This window comes from Leptonotus elevatus, chromosome 7 (genome assembly GCF_054856555.1).
Source record: "Leptonotus elevatus isolate MCC_2025b chromosome 7, RoL_Lele_1.0, whole genome shotgun sequence".
Classification (NCBI taxonomy): domain Eukaryota; kingdom Metazoa; phylum Chordata; class Actinopteri; order Syngnathiformes; family Syngnathidae; genus Leptonotus; species Leptonotus elevatus.
Genome location: NC_141245.1, coordinates 4909115 through 4933722, shown reverse-complemented (window position 1 = coordinate 4933722; position 24608 = coordinate 4909115). Strand labels below are relative to the sequence as shown.

The 24608-nt window shown below is 40.7% G+C and overlaps 1 protein-coding gene across 1 annotated transcript in view; it reads right to left on the bottom strand.

Moving 5' to 3' along the window:
• The window catches only part of lrrc75a (leucine rich repeat containing 75A), a 45025-nt gene that overhangs the window by 17162 nt on the left and 3255 nt on the right, over positions 1-24608 (bottom strand). Inside the window, exons 4-5 of the mRNA XM_086081528.1 lie at positions 16925-17053; positions 10102-10214 (exon numbers count right to left, since the gene is read on the bottom strand). Coding sequence (XP_085937654.1) covers positions 10102-10214; positions 16925-17053 — 242 coding nt within the window. The remainder of the gene's footprint in view (positions 1-10101; positions 10215-16924; positions 17054-24608) is intronic.

The window sequence follows — 24608 nt, the reverse complement described above, 5'->3', positions numbered from 1 at the left end:
TAAAATGCAATCAAACCGCAAAATGCAATTGCTGTAAACAAGCGGTTTCTAATGGAGGAACCAGCAGAGCTTACTTTAACACGTTAAAGCCTAAAGCGCCTGGCAAAACATGTCTCTAAAACCTAAGGGTGACTTCAGAGTCACCCCCGAAAACCTGAAGTTTTCCTGGAAATTCAACAATATTAAAAATAATTGATATCTCAGCTCCTGAAGCAGGTAGAAACATAATTCCAAAATCATTTCAGAGCTTACACCTGTGGCGTAACATACGTTTATTATTATAAACCTTCAATATTTTTTTTTTCAACAAATGTCGCATCTGCGGGTATATTTACCTTCAACACTGTAGCGCATAGTAATAACCTTGGGGACTCGAGTGGTAATTATTCGTCGTCATTCTGTTACAAAGCTGCTGAACTTTTCAACATCCTCATTGTCTACAAACATATTTATTAACAATACAATGTCGACTGGTTACAGTGATTCGAATTCCTCCGCACCGTCGTCAATCGCATAATTTATTTCATAACTTGCGTAAGCCATAAATGCTTGAATAAAATTCCAGGACATGCTACGAGGCCCACGTCACCCTCATGTGTATATTCAGATGCATTTCATCGGCTAAGAGATCAAAAATTGGTCAAAACAAAACAAAATGATTTATCCGCTCTCCTGGCTTTAAAGGGAGAAGAGTGCTGGAGCGCTCGAAACACATTTGCGCGCTCCCGCCCTTAATGGGTTAATACTACTAATAATTGTATTTGTAACTTACAAAAGAATCATCTGGACTAGTTTGAGATTTATGGACTCTGCACACAGGAGGCGACGTCTCTCGCTCTCAATTCATTTCCTATTGAAGCAGGGCAACAAGGCGACATGCGACATTCGTGCATGTGAAAAATCGCGCGCTTACGCAGGTCCGCGACGTCATGTTCAACTTTTGTCGCTGCCGCCGGTGCTTCAACCAGTCAGCGAAGGTTTCATTGATGAGCCAATGAACGCAGGGCATGCAAAACAGTGGGCTATCCCGCAAAATGGATGAAATCATTTTAGCAGTGTATGACTATCATTTTGTTTAAAAAAACAAACAAAAAAACTATCATTTTGTACGATACTTCCGTGACGTCAACATAAAGGCCGGTGCATGAGAGCTTCTTAGTACAGGGTTAATTTGTCCAGTAAGTTTTCTTTATCGTTTTTGTAACAGTTAATAATAATAATAAATATATAATAATAAATAAATTATACAGGAAATGGATGGATCTTCATACTGGAATTACGTATTGTAGTGAAACGTTTGTGTTCACATTGAAAACATTTAGATTCCCTCCAATTTAATAGACAATCAAATCTGTTGTAACAAAAGAGCGACCTCTGCTGCCGCCGTTGCGGCTGCTTATCGCGTCCCGTGTGTTGAAGACCTGGGAGGCGACGAGGTACGTATTTCGCTGTCGCTTTACGTCTCCCGTTTGTGGAGCCCATTACAACCACAAGGCGGCAAAGCCACAGCAGCAAACACTTGCAGAGGCATTTCAAAGAAGAGAAAAGCTACCTCAAAATGGCGACAGGTCCAAGGAAATCACACAGAGGATTCTCAAACTCATTGCATTTAAACGCAACCTTGGTTCCAAGGTTGTCACAGCCAGGAGCAACAATGGGGTAAGCTCCCAGTGCTCATAAAATGCTCCTTACGGTGTGCGTCTCAAAACGCCTCTGACAACCAAGTCCAACTCCTAGTCTGCGCGTGTGGTTTAGTGTATACATGTAAGCCCGGCGGAAGTGCTTTTACTAATAGGAGAAGGGGCGAGGGTGGATCTCTGGTGCCTTAAAACTAGATGCTTCGGGAAGATGGTGGCTTGTTAACCTGGGAAGGTAACCCATCTAGGGGGAGGTAAACCCTGATCTTAAACCTCCGCTGCCTTGCGGTATACCCGGTCATGGGAAAGGCTTCGGGAGTCAACCCTGAGGAAAGATCCGGAGTCGGAGCCCATAAGGCAGTTCTTTGTTGTGCCCAACATCGTTCTGGCAGCTCCTACTACGGCACTGGTGCCAAACTGTAGCAGTCCTGCTGTTCCTTTAGATCCATCAGTGACATGGAGAGGGGGGGGGGGCATGCTGTATGGGCAACATCTTGCCCCCCCATATCCCCTGCCCAGGCTTGAATCCTACCGACGCCTAACACTGAAACGTAGCATCGGATCACTGGAGAGAACACTCCAGCCTCGCCTTTGGCGTAGACAAAACACGGGGAATGACAGTTACTGGTTATAAGCCATCGCTCAATTAGTGTAGAGCGTTGCTCCCTATGGTGGGAGTGATCATTGGCTCTCTTGGACAGCTACCGCCCGCCTCAAGCTCGGCAGCCTCCAGCTAATAAGGTGTTGTCCCGCCACAGTGTGCGTTCCTCATTGGGTGCATGGGGATGAGAAGAAATCCAAACAGCAGGCTGAGAATCTTTGCACCAGGCAAGACAAAAAAACTAAGACAGAGAGCAACTTTAAAACTGGGAGCTTGGAATGTCTGCACTATGATGACAAGACTCGTTGCTAACCTCAAGGACATCAATGACACCAGAAAGACTGCCATCATCAACAATGTGCTGAAGAGACTGGAAGTGGATATCGCCACTCTCCAGGAAACACGGCTGGCTGAAGCTGGCACACTGAGAGAGAAGGACTACATGTTCTACTGGCAGGGAAAGCGCAGTAACGAATAAAGAAAACACGGAGTGGGCTTTGCTGTGAAAAACACCTTGCTGAAGATGGCGGAACCAGGCAGCAATGGCTCTGCCCGACTCCTCATCCCTCCGCTTGAACTCCACTCAAGGCCCGTCACCTTTGTCAGCGTCTATGCCCAAACAGTGACAGCCACACCAGAGGCAAAGGACAAGTTCTATGACAATCTCTCAACAACTGTTAGGAACATCCCCAACTCTGAACAATTCACATACCACATACTCGTTCTTCAAGCTCAAGCCCCAAAATAAGGTTTCCTGGCGGCATCTGCGCTCAAAGTACTGGCACCAGCTGGACTTGATTTTGACCAAGCGCACTTCACTGAAGAACGTGCTAATCACCCGTTCATTTCAGACTGCAAACTGTGACAGACCACTCATTGGTGTGTTGAAAGGTCAAGCTGCAGCTGAAGAAATTGCCTGGAAAGGCACGGATCGACACCAGCAAAATGGCCCAACCAGAACTTGTTGAACTATTTGCCTCCACCTTTGAGAAGGAACTAGCTGTACCACAAGAAGGAGAATCTGTTAGGCAGAAGTGGGAAGAGCTGCGAACTATCCATCGTACAGCCTTGGCCACCTTTGGGAGGAAGACCTTGAAGTCACAGGACTGGTTTGATGCCAAGCTAAGCAAGATGACCCCCGTCATTAAAGCCAAGCGCTCAGCACTTGCTGAGTACAAGAAGTACCCAAACGAGAAGAATCTTCAGAAACTCAGAGCTGTGAGAAGCAAAGTTCAGCAGATGGCTCGGCGCTGTGCCGAGTACTGGACACAGCTCTGCCAAGACATCCTAACAGCTGCCATAACAGGGAACATCCGTTGTATGTACGATGGCATCAAGAAAGCACTTGGACCGGCTCAGAGCAAGATTACCCCCCTCAAATAATCCACTGGGGAGATTATCACGGAAAAGAATAAATAGATGGAGAGATGGGTGGAATATTACTGCGACCTCTACTCCAGACAGAACACCGTGGCACGGTCAGCCCTTGATGCTCGACTGAATGCCATCCCTGGACGAACTTGACGCCGACCAAACCATTCACCGTGGCACGGTCAGCCCTTGATGCTCGACTGAATGCCATCCATGGACGAACTTGACGCCGACCAAACCATTGATGAACTTAGTAAAGCCATTGATAAACTGGCCGCTGGCAAGGCATCAGGCAGTGGCATACCCCCAGACTTGATCAAACACTGCAAGACCGCCTTACTGCTGCCCTTGCATGATGTCCTTTGTCAACGTTGGAAGGAAGGTGTTGTACCACAGGACATGACGGACGCCAAGATCATTACCCTCTACAAACACAAAGGGGAGAGAAGCGACTGCAGCAACTACAGGGGCATTTCCTTCCTCAGCGTTGTTGGCAAAGTATACGCACGAGTTGTTACAAAGCCTCATTGAATCATTTCACACCAGTATGCAGGGGATAGTGCAGCATGACGGCAATGTCTCAGAGCCATTGAACATACGCAGCGGAGTGAAACAGCTGCGTACTTGCGCCAACCCTCTTTGGGATTTTCTTTGCTATGCTCCTGAAGCATGCCTTCAGCACAGCAACAGAAGGAATCTATCAGCACATAAGATCTGACGGCAGGCTTTTCAATCTCGCCCGCCTGAAAGCCAGGACCAAAGTACGTGAGGCTCTAATCAGAGACATGCTGTTCGCAGACGACGCTGCAGTTGCAACCCACACACAGCAAGAGCTTCAGACCCTGATGGACCGCTTCTCCCAAGCATGCAAAGACTTCGGGCTTGGCATGGAAATACTACCAACCATCACCATCGATGATTACGAGCTGGAAGTCGTGAATCAATTCACGTACTTGGGGTCCACGATCAGCAACAACCTCTCCCTTGATAGAGATCGACAAGAGGATCGGAAAGTCAGCTTTCACTCTCACTCGCCTCACCACACGAGTGTGGGAGAATCATAAACTCTCTGTCAAGACGAAGATGGCAGTGTACAACGCCTGCGTCATCAGCACACTGCTCTATGGGAGTGAGACGTGGACAACATACGCCCGGCAGGAAGAGACTGAACTCCTTCCACTTGCGCTGCATTCGCCACATTCTGGACATATCTTGGCAGGACAAAGTGCCCAACACCGAAGTTTTGTCCTGCGCCGGCCTTCCCTTCATGTCCACTCTACACAGACAGAGCAGGCTTTGGTGGCTAGGCCACGTTAAACCGCCTGGAGGATGGCTGAATCCCCAAAGACATCCTCAATGGAGAACTAGCGACTGGTAGAAGAGATGTTGGCCGCCCACGGCTGCGCTTTAGAGATGTCTGCAAAAGAGACATGAAAGCCCTGGAGATCACCACAGAGCTGGGAGGAGCTTGCAAAGCACCACTTCGAATGGAAAGACACTCTGGCCAGACCGCTCGAGGTGGGCTAGAAGAGATTGACTACTGCAGCAGATGGGAAAAGGGCCCCACAGGAGGAACCGTCACTGACCCGGCAGGCCGGCACCAAAGAGACCACCCACAAGTGTGACCCGTGTGATAGGGACTGTCATTCAGCCATAGACGGTGCTGTTCCAGTACAGCCGACGTTTAGGATTCTCTTTCATGGTCATCATAGACCAACGGAGGCCGAGAGTGAGTGCGTTTCGATGATCAACTACAGATTTTCATGGAAAACACTAGCTTTCGTTGTATAATGGACTTTTTGGAGCCAAGTACCAACTTCCTTCTCGGCACTACATTACAGCGATGGCGCTACCGGACCTATACAACAATCCATTCAATCCGTGTATGATTCCTTCCACTCCAAAAAAAGGGATCGTTTCGGATCAGTACCAGAAAGAGCACGCCTTAAAAAAATTGCATCGGATCGGAAGCCCAAAAAAATCTACTAGCCATAAAATTGACAAAAATTATCACAAAACTGAGTTACAATGACAGTACAATCAATAGCAACGGTTCAATTTCAATGCAATGAGTTCTGGGTTGATGAAATATCTCCAAGAAGCAAGTGAACGAGGCATCGTCACAAATGGCTTCAGTTTGCCACGATGTACTTAAAATGGGGTCTAGGGGTGCTGTGCAACAGTTTCAGATTTTAGTGTACGAGAAAAAAAACCCAGCGGTTTTACGGTTTTTCGATTAATATGGCACTATGTATAACAAATGGACGGTATGTACTCTCTTTTTCTTTCATCTTTCAATTTCTTTCCATTTCAACCATACTTACAGGTAAATGTTCACAGCCTTTAAACTGGCAATTTGTGCAGTTTACCGCTACACATCACATGTAGGCATCGAGATAGGTTTCTTGGGAGTCCTAAGATGGCAGCCCCGCGGCTTCAAAAGTCTCGGCCCATGGCCTCTCCAGCGGGCGGCCGTGGATGGTGGGGCTCGCGGAAGCATCCCGCCCTGCCGCGGATCGGAGCCCCGGGGGTTGGTGAGGCGGCCGGCGGTCGGCCAGTGGCGACGCAGAGTTCGGTGGTTCCCAGCGGCGACGATGGCCTCCCCTTTCCCTTCGTCCACTCAACCCGGTCCAGGCCGGAACCCTAACCACACCGCCGGGTACGCAACTCTACCCGGGCGGCGTTCAAAGCTGAGCCCTGTGTTGTTGTGCGCCCGCTAAATGGGCCACGTAGAAACAGAAGAGCTATGAACTATACAAGCGCCGCACGTGAGCGGAAATAACCAGTGTTGTTGAACGGCTACGTTATTTAATCCTGACATCGTAAAACTGGTTAATTGCTGCACCCCTAATGGGGTCTAGCCTGGAAAACCAGACACACTCGCAGCTTTGCCGGAGAGCGAGTCTGGTCAACCGCCCTATCTTGTCGCATTTCTGAGGCAGGGCAAACCTAAACTAACAGACAGTGGACTGAACCAATGATCGAAGAGCGGACGTGATGTCAGAACAGCGACTCGTTGAAGTATTTATTTATTTATTTTTGCGGAGATGAAGTAAAAATCCCACATGGTTACTAGCCGAAGAGAGACAGTAGTGAATGACGATGTTGTTGAATGTCGTTGTTGCGGGAAAAACTTGATGGCTGAAGAGTGACGTTTGCTCACAAAGACGACGTCACGCAAATAGACGAATATGATTGGGTCGTCTTGTTTTTGTCTTGTTTTCGGACGGAGCCGAATCGCTGTCTATGTCCGGACTTCAAAAAGAAAATGGGTGTGGCTTACCAGGCTATGTATTGTAAATGTTGTCTATGGTAATACTTGCCAGCAGTTGTCACAAAGGGAGAACAGAGTCGAGTAACATAAAAAATATGGAGCAAATGAAGTACTGTCTGTAAGGTATTCATGATAATTTCCCCCCAAGGATTATACGTGCCCCCTAAATCTGAGGTGTGCGGACAGGTCTGACTACCCCCCTGGCGCATTGTTGCATGATGTCATGCCTAAACTCTGTTGAGTTTTTTTTATGATCACTCAGCCCTTCAACAAGATGAAACATTTCAGTGCTTGCCAAATCAACATGAGAACAGCTACTATTTGGGATACTAGTAAACATTTCCAGCAGATACAATTTGTTTTGGACCCATGCAAATAAACAGTAGTACAATTCTACCCATGGCAAATTACAATTTAAATTAGATAACGTTCATTAGTCCCACAATGGGGACGTGTGCAATCTAATCTAATCGGGTTTTATGTTTCAATTTACATCAAAGACTTTTAGAGTCATGGTTGAGTGGTACACAACACTCATAGTGCTCTGAAAGTTATCTTTAGTCAAAAAAAATTAATTACAGAGATGACCGTGTAAACAGAATGACAGCCTCCTAAAAAAAAAAAAAATGCTATCAACTTGAAGTCATTAACATTGCTATTTGCTAGCCTACCAATCCTCTAGTTCATCAGCACTAAATTTGAATAAAATTATAATTTCACGACACTGCTTTCAAATGTATTTTCTCATTTACAAAGTGTTGCCATGGAAGCATGTGAAAATTAGGAGACTTAAGTCAATCACTTGCAAACAGTGTGAAAAAAGAATGCTGCCACTTGTCCTTACAAAGCTTTACAATACAAAGCAAACTTTGCCATTGCGATAATTGAGGAGCAGGGAGGGACATAAATCATGTTACGTTCATATATTTTACAGAATGAAAAGAGAACATTTGTACTTGTTTGGCCCATAAACAATCTCATGACGCTTTTGGAGTTAAATGAGCCCTGTCTTGTCGCTCATTAACACCTGCAACACTGAATTAATTAAATCCTGCTCATCAGTGCAGAATAATTTAACATAATCAGAAAATATTTCTTTTTTTAATCTGATATTGTGATTACTGTCACTATATCGTTTCTCTACTATCTGCTCATATCAGGATGCTTACATGGTGAACATAGTTGCAGGTCACAGGAAGTGTGACTGTAGTATTAAAGTGACCCTTTAACCACTTAAAATTCTTTTTTTGTCATACATATTGTAATTAAGCTTTTTTTTTTTCTTTACAGAAAATTAAGATCTTAACTGAGTATCCAACCATTTAGGCAAATTATGAGATTTTAGTGGTGGGACACAAATCAACATTCTCTGTCACGCAAGCTTGCAAAAAAAAAAAATCTTACCTCATTTTACCCCAAATTTGACCAAACCCACAAGTACACATTTCCTAAAGCCTGCCCATAAAATTCTTGGCTCAAAGGAGCTTATTTAAAATTGTTACACATCAGCTATGATTAGTAAGGCTCTTACTCTAACAAAGAGCATAATTCCCTGAAAGATCAGATAAAGCAGAGCCCTCCCAAGACTATAATGTACCAGGCGACCTGTCTTTTGCCTTTCGCTAACTTGATTGCGCTTTGAAGTTTAGAGGAAAGCTTAAAGGTGTATTCAAGGATTTTCTCGAAAAGTAGAAACCAAACGTGTCACGTTTAAAAAAAAAAGTGCATGCGGAAGACCATGCTACCAGCTCTCCTGCTCGTCTGGGGGAAACGCCTCTCAAATGTCGCTAACATGCAAGCTAATCTTCATCATCATCTTCATCTGTCTCTGCAGCGGGCCTCACTTCTTAGATGGATGTCCTCTTGCGGCTCTCAGCTATTTTCAAAGTACGTGGTGAGCTCGGTGGAGCTACAATGATGAATGGCTGAATCCGAAACTCACCAGGTACATGCTACAAACACTTGAAGTGCGCATGCGCAGCTATTAACTCATTCACTGTCATTGACGGCTATAGAATCAAATTTATTTGAACTGTTTCTATTAGTTTAACTTTTCCCCCCCACTTTTGTTAACAAGAGTATGAAAACCTAAAAAAAAAGATTGTACATTTAGAACAGATATAAAAAATCATGAGTTAACTATTGTAGTTATACAATTAATTACAATAAAAAAAATTAATCGCCCGACACAATTTAAAAAAGAAAAGATTATTAAAAATTTGGTGCGTCAGGCGATTAATTTTTTTATCGTAATTAATCGCATGACTTCACTAGTTAACTCACGATTAATTGCAAATTTTATATCTGTTCTAAATGTACAATTAAAAAAATTCTAGGTTTTCATACTCTTAACAAAAGTGGAAACAAAAATTAACTAATAGAAATAGTTCAAATGAATTTTTGAAGTCTATAGCCGCCAGTGGCAGTGAATGAGTTAACGAGCACGTATGACGTTGTTACGGCAGATTGATTGACAGAATCGCGAAACAATCATTACCTGGAAGACGCAGGGACAAAATATCCTTCAATACACCTTTAAAGTTGGAAGAAGCATGCCGGAAAGTTGCAGCCTCTACAACTATACACATTTGAACAATTTGTGAGGGACTAAACCATTCAATTATAATTAACTCATTCACTCCGAGCCATTTTCACTGAAGCAACTGCCTTTGCTGCCGGCTGTTTTACTGGATTTTGACCGATTTTGCAAGGCCCACAGAATATTGTGTTTTATTGCTATAAAAACATGGAACCTATCAAAAGAAAGATTAGAGTCTCTTCTTTCATCAGGAAAAAAAAGTATATTTCTATCTTTTTCCGTTTTGAAGCAATTAGCATTAGAATATAGCTAAGTTTCATCATAATTCACAAATCTGTGAATATCCAGAAGTGGAAAGATCTTTTTGGAGCATGGCCCTGGTTGATCTCTTACACTCTGCTGGCCGTTTTTGTAATAACTACCATTGCTTCAACCATTCTCTTCAGTTCAGAAGCTGCATCAAAGCCTTTTGTATGCTCTAGCATAAAAACATTAAAAACGTCTTTGGGAGCATGGTAATATTTAAAATAGAACATAGTTATACATTTTTGGGAGTAAATGAGTAAAGTTACAATTGTAAGAAATCGATGAAATTAAAGGCCAGAGCAAAAAAAAAAAGAAGAAAAAAAAGAAAAAGGATAACTGACAATTTGTCATTAAAATACTGCCAAGTACTGACCATGCTTGGGGTTTCCTCTTGAGCAGGCCGTGTCTCCTCCACTGGGAGTGGGGGCTGAGATGGTAGGTCAGCTGACGACAAACTTTCTCCATGGCCCCCAGAGAGTCGCCCTCCTATTGGACACAAACGATATGAAGTCATGGAGAACTTTTGAAAGTTACCTGAAACGCTAAATAGGAGAGTAACGGGAAATCTGTTAAAACGTGTAACTATATTGTTAATCTACAACAGGCTATCACATGGGAAAGTTGATAAGCACAAATTGAACTTACAACCAAATGTGGTAGTCAAAAAGATAAGGTTGGCAAGCTTGTTTATTGTTATTTAAGTTTTGTTGATCAACGTTTGTTGGTTTACTTGCCAAAATGGTAAAACGTGTTAAGCAAGACCCACTGGAAAAAAATACTTATTTTATTATTATTTGGACCAATGGAATAAACCCTGAATGTGTTCAAAATAATATAAATTACATGTGGCCTCGTACAATAGAGTTTGAAGTAATCATCCATATTCATAAAAGTGTGATGCTGCCAATCAAAGTCTAGTAAGCGAGTTGTCTAATTCATAGGGGATTGACAAAGGTAGGCATAATGGGCATGACATTACTGCAGAGACGAGATTATGAAAAGCCGGATTTATGCACTATTGGAGCAAATAATTGGCAAATACATCTGTCAGCCAAGCATGCGCGTGTGTGTGTGTGTGTGTGTGTGTGTGTGTGTGTGTGGGGGGGGGGGGGTGTGATACACACACGTTCATGCAAAAATGGGGATTTCAATGCTTCACGGAGCGTTGGTTGACTAATTAATCACTGTGGCTTCATGCTTTGCAACATTAAATACATTCATTTACAATTAAAGATGCAATTTAATCTTCTTAAAATGGCAATGTAAAACTTTTAAGTACATACAGTATACGAGTTGATTTTGTTGTATCGACAAAGGCTAGTCAACCAATGACGTCACCTCCATTGTGTTTAACAGATGAGTTTGTATGTTTGGGATCATGAGCAGATCCTGGCTCTCTCCATACTAAACCTTTACATTACTTTAGTAGTAAAGGTTCATCTTTTTGGCAAAACCCTTCTGGCAAATGTGCGGTTTGCATCTTCTGGTGTCGGCCTTCTTTGGTTCATTAAGTTTTCTGCAAACAATAGTTTGTAATACTTGACTCCTGTCTTTCACGGGCTGCTGCTGATGTAACTACAAGTTTTTTGTGGTATCACATTGGGTCTCAATCTTAACAGTGTTTACGCTTTTGAAAAAAGCGGATAGATTGTGTGAGTGCTTTAATCATGCATCCGGAATAGTTAAACTGGTTATTCAAAGGTTTCAAAGTTTTTGTGTTGATCAACTGCTACTGCATGCTACAAAAATACAAACCTGAACAAAATTTCAAGAACTGTCAAAGATCAAAGGCAACTAAACTTTGGTATTAATTAAAAATTATTGACATCATGATTATATGGTGCAAGTTGCTATGTTCAGCAAGCTTTTCAGTACAGACATTTTGAAATGATTAAGAAAGTTATGAATGTTTTGGGGACATTGCATTGCAGACGTTGTCACTTTTTTTACTCACAACTGCCACCTCTGGCCTAAAGTGTAACTGCAGCCTCTTAGTCAAACTCGTGCACTTGAATAAACTCTTCGTTTTTTTTTAAGTTTTCTTGGAATCTGAGCTGGAGTTTGGGCTGTGCTTCTTGGTTTTATTTTTTAGTTTCCATCCCAATTTTGTCCTACGCTAGCTAACACAACACTACATGTCTGCAGGGACGAGCATGACACATTATGAAAATGTCTACACATTTATGTATTAGTGAATGAGGCCCGTTTGTCATCAACTGCAGCTCTTGTCCTTGGTGTTCCCCTTTTTTTTTGGGGGGGGGGTTGAGAGAGATCTCAGTATTGTTCATTCAATAATCTTACCGATTCGACATGTCATCATCATTGCTCTTTTATTTTGTATGTGCGTGTGTGCTCAATAATTCACCTAAAAACTATTAAAAATCCCATACCGTTCACCTAAATCGAATACTTCAGAATCCCGCTAGAGTCGTGAAGATGTCAAGAGACCCGAGGAAGGATCAAAGAAAAGAAAGAAAAGTGAATCCAGCACCGACCAGACATCCCCTACTACCCATCGGGTTACCAACCAGAATCTTTCACCAACTCCAGAAACATCTAAAATCCAACAAATTAGGGAGACCTCAAGAGACCAAAGGAAAAACTGAGGAAAGGAAGGAAGGATAGATGAAGCAGAGTGAGATCCACAGACATCAGCCTCCACCGATTCAACGGCCAGTGGAAGAAGCAGATTGTGTTTGAATTTCGGTAGATGCTGGTGCGGTGGATCTGGCATGCATGAAAACCTCCACCAAAGAGGGGAGCCGTAGACCCCGGCTAGGACAGAGCTTGGTGTACCTGTTTGATGTATGCTCCACCAGTGGTTTCCATTTTCAAGACCTTCATAAGAGTTTTAGTGGCTAAGCACATGTTGGCTGTGGCTGTGATTGGGTTTCCATTTTTTTCTGCTTCTTAACTCATTCACTGCCAGTCATTTTTACTGAAACAAACCCATTTGCTCCCGGCTGTATTACTGGATTTTGACTGATTTTGCAAGGCCCACAGAATATTGTGTTCTATTGCTACAGAAACATGGAACAGGATTAGTCTCTTCTTTCACCGTAAAAAAAAAGGTATATTTCTATATTTTTCCGTTTTGCAGCAATTAGCATGAGAACATAGATAAGTTTCATCATTCTTTACAAATCTGTGAATTTTCAGAAGGGGAAAGAGCTATTTGAAACCTGGCCCTGGTTGATCTCTTACACTCTGCTGCCACCTGCTGGCCGTTTTTGTAATAACTACCATTGCTTTAAGCGTTCTCTTCAGGTCAGAGGCTGTATGCTATAGCATAAAAACATACAAAATGTATAAATAAGTTTTTGGCACCATGGCAATATTAAAAATAGAAACGTTTTTATACGTTTTTGGAAGCAAAAAGTTAATTGTTAATTTTTCACCTGTGGATAGTTTTCAAGTTGATTACACACAACACAAATACATGTTGATTTGATGTCACATCTGTATTGATGTCAAACCCAAATGTTTTCATTCAGCAAAAGGAAATGAATTGGACCCACTGTTTGAATACTTTTGAAAGTTTGTGTACTTTAGCTTAAGGAAGAATGATGTCTGCGTCATTGGCACACAGAGCCTGAAATGCCTGGTATCACACAGTGTATCTTTTGTGAACCGTGCATGACAGCAGCACTTCACACACCAATGAGTATGGCTCGTACCTGTGAGAAATCTAGCAGAGGCAATTCACACAAGATAGAAGAGAGGAGAGACAATGGAGAGAAAAGAATGCAAGTTTAGAGAAATTCATTTAGTGTCATGAGAGATCAGCAGATGTGCTGCCAGAAAATTTTCATTTTGTTAGTCTGTGTGTGTTTGTTCAAATCCTGCAAGTACATCTGCTTTGCGTTCAACTAAATAGCCTGATAGTTAACTCATCTTAACTTTATTTATAGATCACTTTAAAACAGCCAAGTGCTCCACATAAAGTACAAATCAGACATAAAAACAAAGACAGTTAATCCAATAAATGAATAGTACTGGTAAACTCGATTTTTCCAGACGTGGGGTTTTGTATTGTGATTTTATAATCAGGTACCGTCTGTCATTTCAAATCTCAACCTTTTAACACGTTCTTGTATCGTGTGTCTGCCTGAGTGAGACATATTATTTATACCGCCGGCACTCAGGGTAAATGCTTTTGTGTTGTTAAAGCTGCAGCAAGTGAATTGTAATTAAATAAATGAGAATGATCTTGGGCCGTTGAAAGCAGCAGTAGTGGTATTTGACTGGAGCTTGTGCTTTTCTTTCATCTTCTCCCATGCCTTCTCTCTGCCTTTATGCGTCATCACCTCCACATGCTTTCCTCTTCTTGGCCTCTTGAATTATTGATAGAATACACATCGATCAATCCATCCATTTCAAAAGATCCAATGACCCCTCTCCCATCCCTCGCTCTGTTTTTGTACTCCTTCAACATCCAGTTTTGCCTCCATCCCCCCCAAGCTAGTCTGCTAATATCACATATTTTTCACTGCACAATTCAGTGTGTTTCTGTGAATCTATTTCTTAAATTTAAGCATGACCAAACTTGACAGCTTTATGATTAGGGTCACGGGACGGGTAACACTAAGTGACAAGGTATATAACACCTACAACATCAAAATATATAAAATCTAGAGTAATTCCTGACTAAATGTATAAAAGGAAATTAAACAATTTCCTTAACTTCGTTTGAAAATTACTTATTCACTACAAAGAATGTTTGGCATGTTTTTATGTTCCGATAGTTCTGCTTGAGCTGTTCAAAGCTTTTTTTTTTCTTTTTTTTTTAATAATCTAGCCATGCTTTAAATTTCTCTGCAACTGACCTGTCTGGTAAGTTTCTAGTTTTTTTATGGTGCTATTGTTTACTAGTAGACGTTGAATCTATTTACTAATTAGGTGATCCCAGAAGCCAATTGATTGCACCGGATTGCATTTAGTGGTATGAGAGTACAAGGGGCTGAATACAAATGCACAGCACAATTTGCAGATTTATATTTTCTTACAATTGTGAAAACCGTATAATATAAATAATAATTTGTGTTGGTCTATCACATAAAACCTCAACAAAATAAACTCAAGTTTGTGATCGTAAGGTCAAATGTTAATGGATATATTCTTTGGAGTTTTTTTTTTTCTTATCTTATATTTTTCAACCAATAAAACGATTGAAACGAAATGATTGAGGGGGGAAAAAAGCATTTTACTGTTAAAAGGCCACAGACAGACTTTCACAAACAAGAACGTTTTTTTGTTGTTTTGTTTCGTTTTTTAAAGGGCAAAAGGGCACTTTGGGCACCAAGGGAAAATTTAGCACCCATAGCCACCCCCCTGTACATTCCAGTATTTGTGAACAGTTTCACTTAGGGGATTAATGAATGATTAAGGAATACAAATCAATATAATATCTTTGTTGTACACGTTTGTGAGGTCAAAGCTGTTTGTTTGTTTGATTAATGTTGATTGATTAATGCCTTCCTTAATAGTAATCTTCACAAAATCACACTGGCACATATACAAAACACAATAATTTAATGTTTTTGTTCCAAACAGGATTATTATAGTTTTGGACTTTTCATTTTAGTTTTTAGTTTGTTTTGAGTTTTGTTATTTAAATTTTGTTAGTTTTAATTAGTTTTTAGGGTCGTTCTGTTAGTTTTAATTAGTTTTAGTTATTTAAAAAAAAGATTTTTTTTTCCCGTTTAGTTTGAGTTAGTTTTTGTTTTTTAATTACAGTATTATTTTTTTTAATGTCTATTACTTGTACACAATATTTAACAAGCACCATGGTAAAATGGAAACATCACTTCAGTGTGACACTTTCAAACGTCTTTATTTCAGTTAATATTGAAATAAATATACTTAAAATCACATTTAAAAATCATCCACAAAGGTGTGTATTTAATTAATTACCAAAGACTAAAACGGTAATTTTCGCTATAATTATAGTTAGTTTTAGTTAGTTTGGTAAACATAAAATGTAGTTTCAGTTATTTTTCGTTTTTAAAAAAGCATTTTCGTTTTTATTTTATTTCATTAACAAAAAAGTTTTTTAGTGGGGGGGGGGGGGGTAGTTTTCATTAACTAAAATAACCTTGGTTCCAAGACATCTGTTGTATTGAGTTGAGTTGAGTTTATTAGAAGCACAGTGTCCAGTAACATTAAAAAGATGGCTGCACCAGATTTAGCACAATGCTAGTTTCCATCTGTAGATCCAGCATTACATTGATTATATTGATTGTATTGATGATACGGAAGTGATTGTTTGGTATATTCAACACAATTTAAATTCAAAGGAAAGTTTTCTTTCTTTTCTACAATGTCAAAGGCAGCTTTCAGTTTTTTGTATCTTAAAACAAAGTACTTACTAAGATAATATAGGCCATTAGGGATGGGCAAATGACTGCGTAGTATGGGAAAATTAAAGGTAAATGCAAATGAGCCATTGCTCACCTCGTCACCCTCAAATGCGAGGTCAAAGGTGAGTACGGCTTCCTTTTCTGAGTAAAAAAAACACACACACACACACACACAAAGACAGCAAAAGCCTCATTGGTATTTTCACACCTGGTGAGGGCACCAAGCCAATTGTACTACCCTAACCCTAACCATTATATACACTCACCTGCACAGTGCACACACATAATTAAGACATTTCATTGTGATGTAACATTTTAATTTCCACTTATATTTCAATATTAGTGTCTTACATTCAATTAATATTGGCCCAAACACAGCATTATGTCGATTAAATGACCCTGATGATTTGTTGTTCTTAGGTCATGTTGACCATATGCCGCCATGCTGAAATTGCTATGTCAGCGTTGGGGCATTCCTGTAAGACCATCACACACTAGCCAGTAATAGCATAAGACTCCTTCTTCCTTCCCGCATTTTTCCTCTGGTGGGGTTGCTGTCACGCTTTCACTCTCGCTCAGCGACATCCCAAACGACATGAATGAGCAAACACAAAAACCTGCAGTTCCCTCATGAACGCACACACACTGCTACACAACCACTTAGAGCAATTCTCTAATCTAATAACGTCAGACGAAATGAATCAAGAGATCAGCTGATAGCAATGAATCACTTGAGCCCATTTGGTTTTGCAAAGGAGGTTTTGGTGTGATTGGCAATATTTGGGAAGTACACGATACATGTCAATGTGTATGCATGCGTGTGCATGTGTGTCTTACCGTCTTCGGGCAGTGTACATATCGAGCCAGGCTGATGATCAAGTCATGCGTGATGGGGTCAACAAGGTTTCTAAAGCTGGCGTAGCGGTACAATACATCATCCAGAGATGTCGACTCCATGCCCAGGTCCTACACACACATACACACACAACATATATTGGCTACAGCACATTATACACCATCAGCCATCTTACAGGGAAGAAAAGACATCGTAGTTATGCAACACATTTCACACACATACAGTAAGGAAACCTCATGAGTCACTGAACATGAAAAGAAAACACACTGTCACAGTATATATAAATATAAGCACATAGAGCACATAACATATGTGGGCATTGATCACACTGTTTTTTTTTTTACATTTTGGCTTTTCTACGGCAGTGTCAATCAAAACTAGGATATAATCACATTTTCATTCACAATTCACATCCTACCTACCTATCCTATTCTATGTTGTAAATTTAGGATGCATATATGGCATCCAAGCATTATTAGACAGGAGGTTTGCACAAAACCAAATTGTTTTAAAAAATAAAAAATAAAATAAAATCATCCTAAAAGGCAGCTTTGTTATAAAATATACACAAAGAGGATATATGAAGCACATGCGTGTATTAAGTACAGTACATTCAAAAAGCTAATGTCCTCACTCTATTAGTAATGTAAAATCCCAGTGCATGCTGAGGATATGAAGGCATGGATTATTATTTTTTAAGTCAAATGAAAATAAACCAACATCTCAAACAAAGTGACCTTTGGTTAGGATTAATATTCAACGTGACGTCCGTTAGGATTACCTAAAATACTCTTCAGCGTAGTTGAGGCACAAAATAGAAACGATCCTTGGGTCGATTTGTGGCATAATGTCCTTATTTCATCTTTATTCTTATATTGTATTTTCCTTCAATTATATTAGGGGAAAGACCATTTCTAAGATGCCGAAACAGAAAAACTGCTCTTTGAAAATCGACTGGTAGGAAAATGAAAGACTGAAGCGGGTGATTGACAGACTGCAGTGATGCGGACTCAGTTGGTAATGGCTGTGTGGGGCCACCTGCAGTTGATCAATCATCTTTGCTCTCTTTACCCCCACTGTGCACATTCCATTCAATGTGCATTACGTACTTGCATGCATTTTGACCACTGAGTCTACACGCTTCACTCTTTCATCGACATCTACAGGCTAAATACCATTTTAAATTGTTAAGTATTGTTTTAATAAAATATGGAAGTACTCTCTAGTTACCTAGTAAAACTGACAAGTTAAAAACAATTTGTGATAATAAAGAAAGAAAACACCTGGTTCAACAATTGGCATTGGTAAATAGAAAATGTCCGTCTGCCAATACCCTCAAGAAAAAGCAAATAATGATCATGTGGTTGATGCGGCCATGGCACAGTGCTTAAGAATCCTTCACGACTGAAGGGCAGCTTTGATTGAAATGACAGCTGTCTGTTGCTCCAGAGTGTCATTCATGCTGTGTGCCTGCTGTGCTAAATGCAGCAGTCTTATTTCATATAAAGCATGTGTACAGATGTAAAAAGTGTTTTTATCTTAATCACATTTAATGCTCAGTTTAGAATTTGCTTCATATTGCTGTGTGCAAGTCTGATATTTACCAAAAAGGTTTCCGAAGCTTTCAACCAAATTGGTGGATGGAGATGTTCGATTGTCATGCAAATGGTTTGGTTTAAATCCACTGCAGAGGATCGATGGTTATTATGGATTGACAAAATAAACATTATACACTGATATGATGAATGATGAATATGATGGCCTCAATTGAAAAAGCCTGTATAATGCCTCACTTGAAACGAAAGGCAGCCAGGCTTTAGAAGAGTTCCCAATAATTGAATGCATGATAATTTCATTCTCTGTTACATCACACAATCTCTCCTTGATATGAGCGGGCTAACCTTTTTAAGGCTTGCATGAGTTTCACCTAAACTGTTCCCATAAAAACACCAGATGCATACATAAATTAAATACAGGCGACGTGTACTGTATCGATTTTAAAACAGACTAAATGTGCTTTATTTATGGGTCATTTGAACAAGTTTATAGTGTCTTGGTGTGTGCGTGTGTTTGTGCAGCAGAGCTCTTGTCTTCACGCCCTGAAGACAGAGCGGGCCAGAGGAGGCGAGCTGCTCAGTCTCCTACGAGAAAAGGTATGACTCACTGACGTTTGTTTCTATGCCGCCGAATGCTCTGTGAGGCACGGGAAATAATGACAGCAGCTTTGACTGAATGGTAAACACAGTCATTATTTTAAGATGGTGTTATTTGTCCCCATGGAAATGCATTTTCTAAATAAAGATTGTCACACGAGAAAACCCATAATACTGTAGCTACTGGGAAACATGGAGGAGGCTCGGTTATGATATGGGGCTGTTTTTACTACATCGTCACAGAGTGTCTTGAATCGGTGCACTGTGTGCAGGGTGCAATCAATTTGATTCACGTGTGTAGAGTGTGCAAATGGTTTATGTAGCACATTATTAACTGAACCCTCGTGAAATATACATGCCAAGGACCAAGTAGTAATGCAAAATAACTAATTATGGTAAGGGGAGAAAAGCATGACCTGACCCTTCATCACTAGAGAGGGTTACCATCAAAGTGTTGGTCTGAACATAAAGAATGACACAGACAGAGAAAGACCAGGTGGATAGTAGAATCCATAACTGCAGCACATAATGACCTTTACTAAAGATCACATACTCACCTGGTATTCATCTAATCTACCATACAAGATATTAGATCATTATGACTATCAATCATCTTGATCTCTTCCATCCATTCCATGCTGAAGTCTTAAATTTGAAAACATTCAAATTAGAACATTATAAAAAGTCCATGTTGACTTAATTGTACTTACACTCCAAAGATGGATCAGATGACAGGGAGTCCAACTAAATACTTAGATGGATCTTTGTCTGTTGATAACCATAAATGTTAGCCATCATTTAAATTTCCCAAACTAATACTTCTATAAGTGTTTATCAAAATGTAGCATAGCTTTCTTTGTAAAGGCAGTTTTTTTTTCTTCTCTGCAGCGGCCTTGTATAGGATCCCATTATGTGCACATGTAGGTTACCTAATGTTATTTGTATGCTCCAGTATAGTTCACACTGTCCTACACAAACTCAATGTCCATGTATTATGGTAGGCTAATGTAATCAAATGTAATGTAGCTGTCAGTGATGTTTGCACATGTGTTTATTTTATGAAAGTATGGGAAAGGTTACCTAGCGCGCCCATGTGATAAAATGGTTACGTGATGAAGACATTGTGCACAAATCAGCGTTTAATCACCATGAGACGCAGTCAGGCATGCTTTTTGTCTTGATTGTCAGCATTTGCACTGCACAGCACTTAATGAAGTCAAACCTGCTTTCAGGAAAGTCTCATAGCTCCAGCTACAGTAATGCTGTGACTTGCATGGTGGCAGGCCAGGAGATGAAATATGTCTGCATGTTAAACATCCTGAATTATTTATCTCAAGTGCAACCAACACTATGCAGAATCAGTCCGTAAAACACCTAGTACCATGTTCACATGCACCGCTCTTCTACTGCCACCAAGGCTGCGTTCACACTGCAGCTCAATTCCGATTTTTTCACACTCGGCCTGGGCCTCTTTCGTATGTGGATATAAATCGGATATGTATGCGATGTGTCTGCACTGAACACTCGTCCGCACGCGTCCGATTAATACGTCATCAAAAGCCTGATATGCGCTCTGCGCTGGCGGGAGAGAGTGCTTGGAAGGAAGACTACTGACACATCTGTGAATATAAATCTGTTTTGAGTAACAGTTTTACCTTATTTGTCTTTAATTTAATCACACTTGAAACATGTAGCATGACGTTGACGTGTGGTGATAGCAGAAATTCAGCCCTGCAGACGGTTCATCACGACCGGCGATGACGAGACGTCATCTTCGGTAGACTTCTCAATAAAATGAGGAGGTTGAGGAGTGTACCCTCATTTCCTCCAAATTACCTCTTCCAGCCTCGCTACTCTGGCAACATGAGATGAAAAAATAAATCGGGCGGATTTCTGTTGCTGTTTGCAAACAGCACATTCAAAACTGACGCAAGAGGAAGCCGAGGATAGCAGCCAACCAGGAGCGAACGTTAAAACAGTCCACCAACCAGGAGCGCGGGCGTTCGCACAGCTAAATTTGCATAATGTTTGCAGACAAGGTACATGAATCGAACTCGTAACACGTCCACGAAACGAGTCCACCAGTCCACCAATCTGTAGCGTGCGCTGGCACAATTAAATTTGCATATGACACTGATAAAAGTCGCTTGCCTCAGTGGTTTGCCTGGCGGTAAAACGTTGCAAGTCGGGACAATATTTACTTCTGCAAACACCGCAACGTGACATTGTTGTTTTGGGTGTACGTTTTGGGTGCGAGTCGCACCACGGGCGCGTAGTGTTCACATTAGATGTTGCATTTGTTTTTGTAATGTGAACGGTACGTAAAAAGATCGGATTTAACAAAAAATCGGAATTGGGCATCACGCCCTGCAGTGTGAACGTAGCTCAAGACAGAAACAAAACAACTGGTTATTATATTGTATGCAACAACTAGACTAGAGGTTGAATTACTTCTAATTTTCTGTGGTCAATGCAAAGGCAATGATAGTCGAGTTGACTTTGAGTAATCGATGATGTCGTAAAAATGTTTTGGGTAGTCAACTCTCTACCAGTGCCTTGAGCTCTCAAATACAAGTTTGTGGTCGCCCCACTACCCCCAACCTGCTCATCCAATCACATTCAGACACCGTGACCAAACTTAGATACAGTAACTCTAACTCCAAATCACATAACACACCTGCAGGGTCGCTAGCACTAGCTGGTTGTTTTTTGGGGGTGTAAATACGATCGACAATAACTTTTCATTTTCACAATAAAGAAGTTGTTGACCGAGCACCGCTCATCCTCGTTTTATTATATATATTTTAAAAATATTTGAGGGTAGACTTATAGCATATTTTGAAGGTTATGTGCTACCTGTCTAATTTTTAGTAATACATACATTTACATGCATTTAAGGCTCTCCGCTGCTAGTTTGCTGCGCACAGTGCGCAGACATCCATGTTGTTGATGCCAAAATAAGTGATTGCTGATTAATTGACTTCAGGCTCAAACCATCATTGTGAAGTGGTAAAGTATATGTTGACTAATTGGGTCAACCCCTAGCCACAACCTTCAACAACATTTAACAAATATGTTTATTGCATTTTGAAAAATATTTACAGTGAACCCCCACTGTTTGTCTTTCACATCCCAACTATGTAGCAGATTTTTAAGCAATCGTTTTTTGCTTATGACCTTGTTCAGGCAAAACTCCAAATTTAGAGTTGTGTGCCTTTTGTGCAGTACCTCAATCTGCCACAACATGATGGGCAGCACTGCCGTCTAATGGAACAGATGCAGGGTTATTAAGAGGAAGAAGAAGAGGATGCCCCTTCAGAGTAAGTGTAGTACAGTCACTGATCTGAATATATGACTAGATAGCCGATAGCCCGTGCAAGCCATTGAAGTCAAAGGGCGGCTATTTTGCTCCTCCCATCTCGCGAGCAGACTACTGTATAAACTATACGGTATAAGTACAGATTAGACAGACAGCTCGTAGGCAGTTAGTACAGGGCAGGGGGCTGGGGGGTTTGTAGCGGGGTAGTCACTATTTTTGAACAAGTAAAAAAATTAAATAAAAATTAATAAGTGGACGGTATGTGCTGCTTTGAAGACCAACTTCTTTTTTTGCTCAGATCCTTAGACCCCAATATTGGATTTAGCATAGGCATCTTTTGTTAAATTACAGTTAGAATTCTTTAATGAAAAAATATACAAGTTTCCCCCTGTAAACATCATTAAGCATATCATTTATACATTTATTTAAGGCAAGTTGTAAAATGCCTGAAGTCCTTTTGTTTATGTTTAATAAATTTAAAACATCACAAATCATGCTGTTTCTACTAGGTACTGTCTCAAATGTTCTCCAAATTCCATACTGTTAATGTATAGGATCGTATGCCAAGAAACGTTTCTTGGTAATATGGCGGCCTCGCAGCTACAAAAGTCTTGGCCTGTCGGCTATCCAGTCATATATATAGATCAGTGAGTACAGTACCAAGAATTTCCATTTAAATATTAATTGCTCCCAAAGATCAGCAACAATATTTGCCTATTGAATTTCATGCTCTGTTTGTTGCTCTTAGTGGTAAAGTGTCATTTATTTGCATGTTTATAATTACTGTAGCAGTCATGCTAATTTATTTCAGCCCATTTACAGAATTTCATATGATGTCAGTTTCCCACACCATGTTAATACTTGGGCGGGCCACCCAAGTAGATTTCAAGAAAATGTAATAAAAAAATGTTTTTAAATGCGTCGCGACCAAATACACAGCATATAACATTAGTTCGCCGTCACTCACTAGATCATGAGATTAGAGGAGACGCAAGTAGCAGGATTGAGAACACCAGGAGTCGAGTCCACCCCCACCCCAACCCTCAAGGAAGCCCCCCACCCAAGTAGATTTCAAATCTGTGGGAAACAATGTGTTAGTGGACTCAGACAAAATGATACGGTTTAGTTGAACAATTTGGTGCTTAGATACATAAATAAATGTATTTTTTGTTTTGTGTGATAGTTTTACAGTTATAGCGGGTAAGGGAATCATCTGTAATCATAATAAAAAGCATTGTTGATGGATTTTGTTAACATTTAACAAGTGAATTGTTATCTTATTGTATGACACAATTAAAGTAGCTTCTATGAGTCACTGCACCAAAGGGCCGAAAAGCGGTCATTCTTTTTGTTGTTGATAGCAAACAAGAACCCAATGGGACAAACACTGAGGGAGTCTAAATTAAAAGCTGGAGGTTCCCACACAAGCGGATGTTATGGTTCACGTTTGAGACCCAGAAGGAAGTGGCGTAGAGATGGTAGCTGTGGCTTCATTGCAGTGCAGTGATTAAGAAGGTGGCCTCATCATTAGCTGCTAACAGACCTGCTTCATGATTAATCAGTGTCTACTTAGGGTTGCCGTTGTTCCTGGGCAACATACAAGGGAACCTAGTAACCAGCGTCACATTTTCTTTCGCTCCGTATGCATGTACAAACCTCAGGCCAAATCAGACAACACAGCATTAAATTGTAATCCCACCTCATTGTTAAATGTGTTATTTGCCGTGCATCCAGCTCACAGACATTTCCGTCTCCAGCAATAATTGGGAATGATCCATTAGTGGTCATTAGGAAAAGATCAACATGTCAGGAAAACTACAGCGCTCTCTGTTAATGTCTGATGCGCTGTCAGTTTCTATTCTTTCAGCAATGTTGGTATGAGAGTCTTATAAAATTGATGGAATACATTTAAGCAGCAACACTATATACCTTGTATTAGTTTTTTATGGTTACGTTACATGTTAGCATGCCGTTGCTAGGCAGACTTCGTAGGGCTCAATCCCAAATGGCCCATTTACAAACATAACAACTGAATCATACTGTGTACTATATTAGATGTGTAAGAACTTAAAACTTTAAATTGCCTTTCAGGTGAAAGTAAGTGTGAATGGTTGTTTGTCTGCAATTGGCTGGTAATCAGTTTAGGATGTACCCCGCCTTTTACCAAAGTCAGCTGGGACATGCTCCAGCATA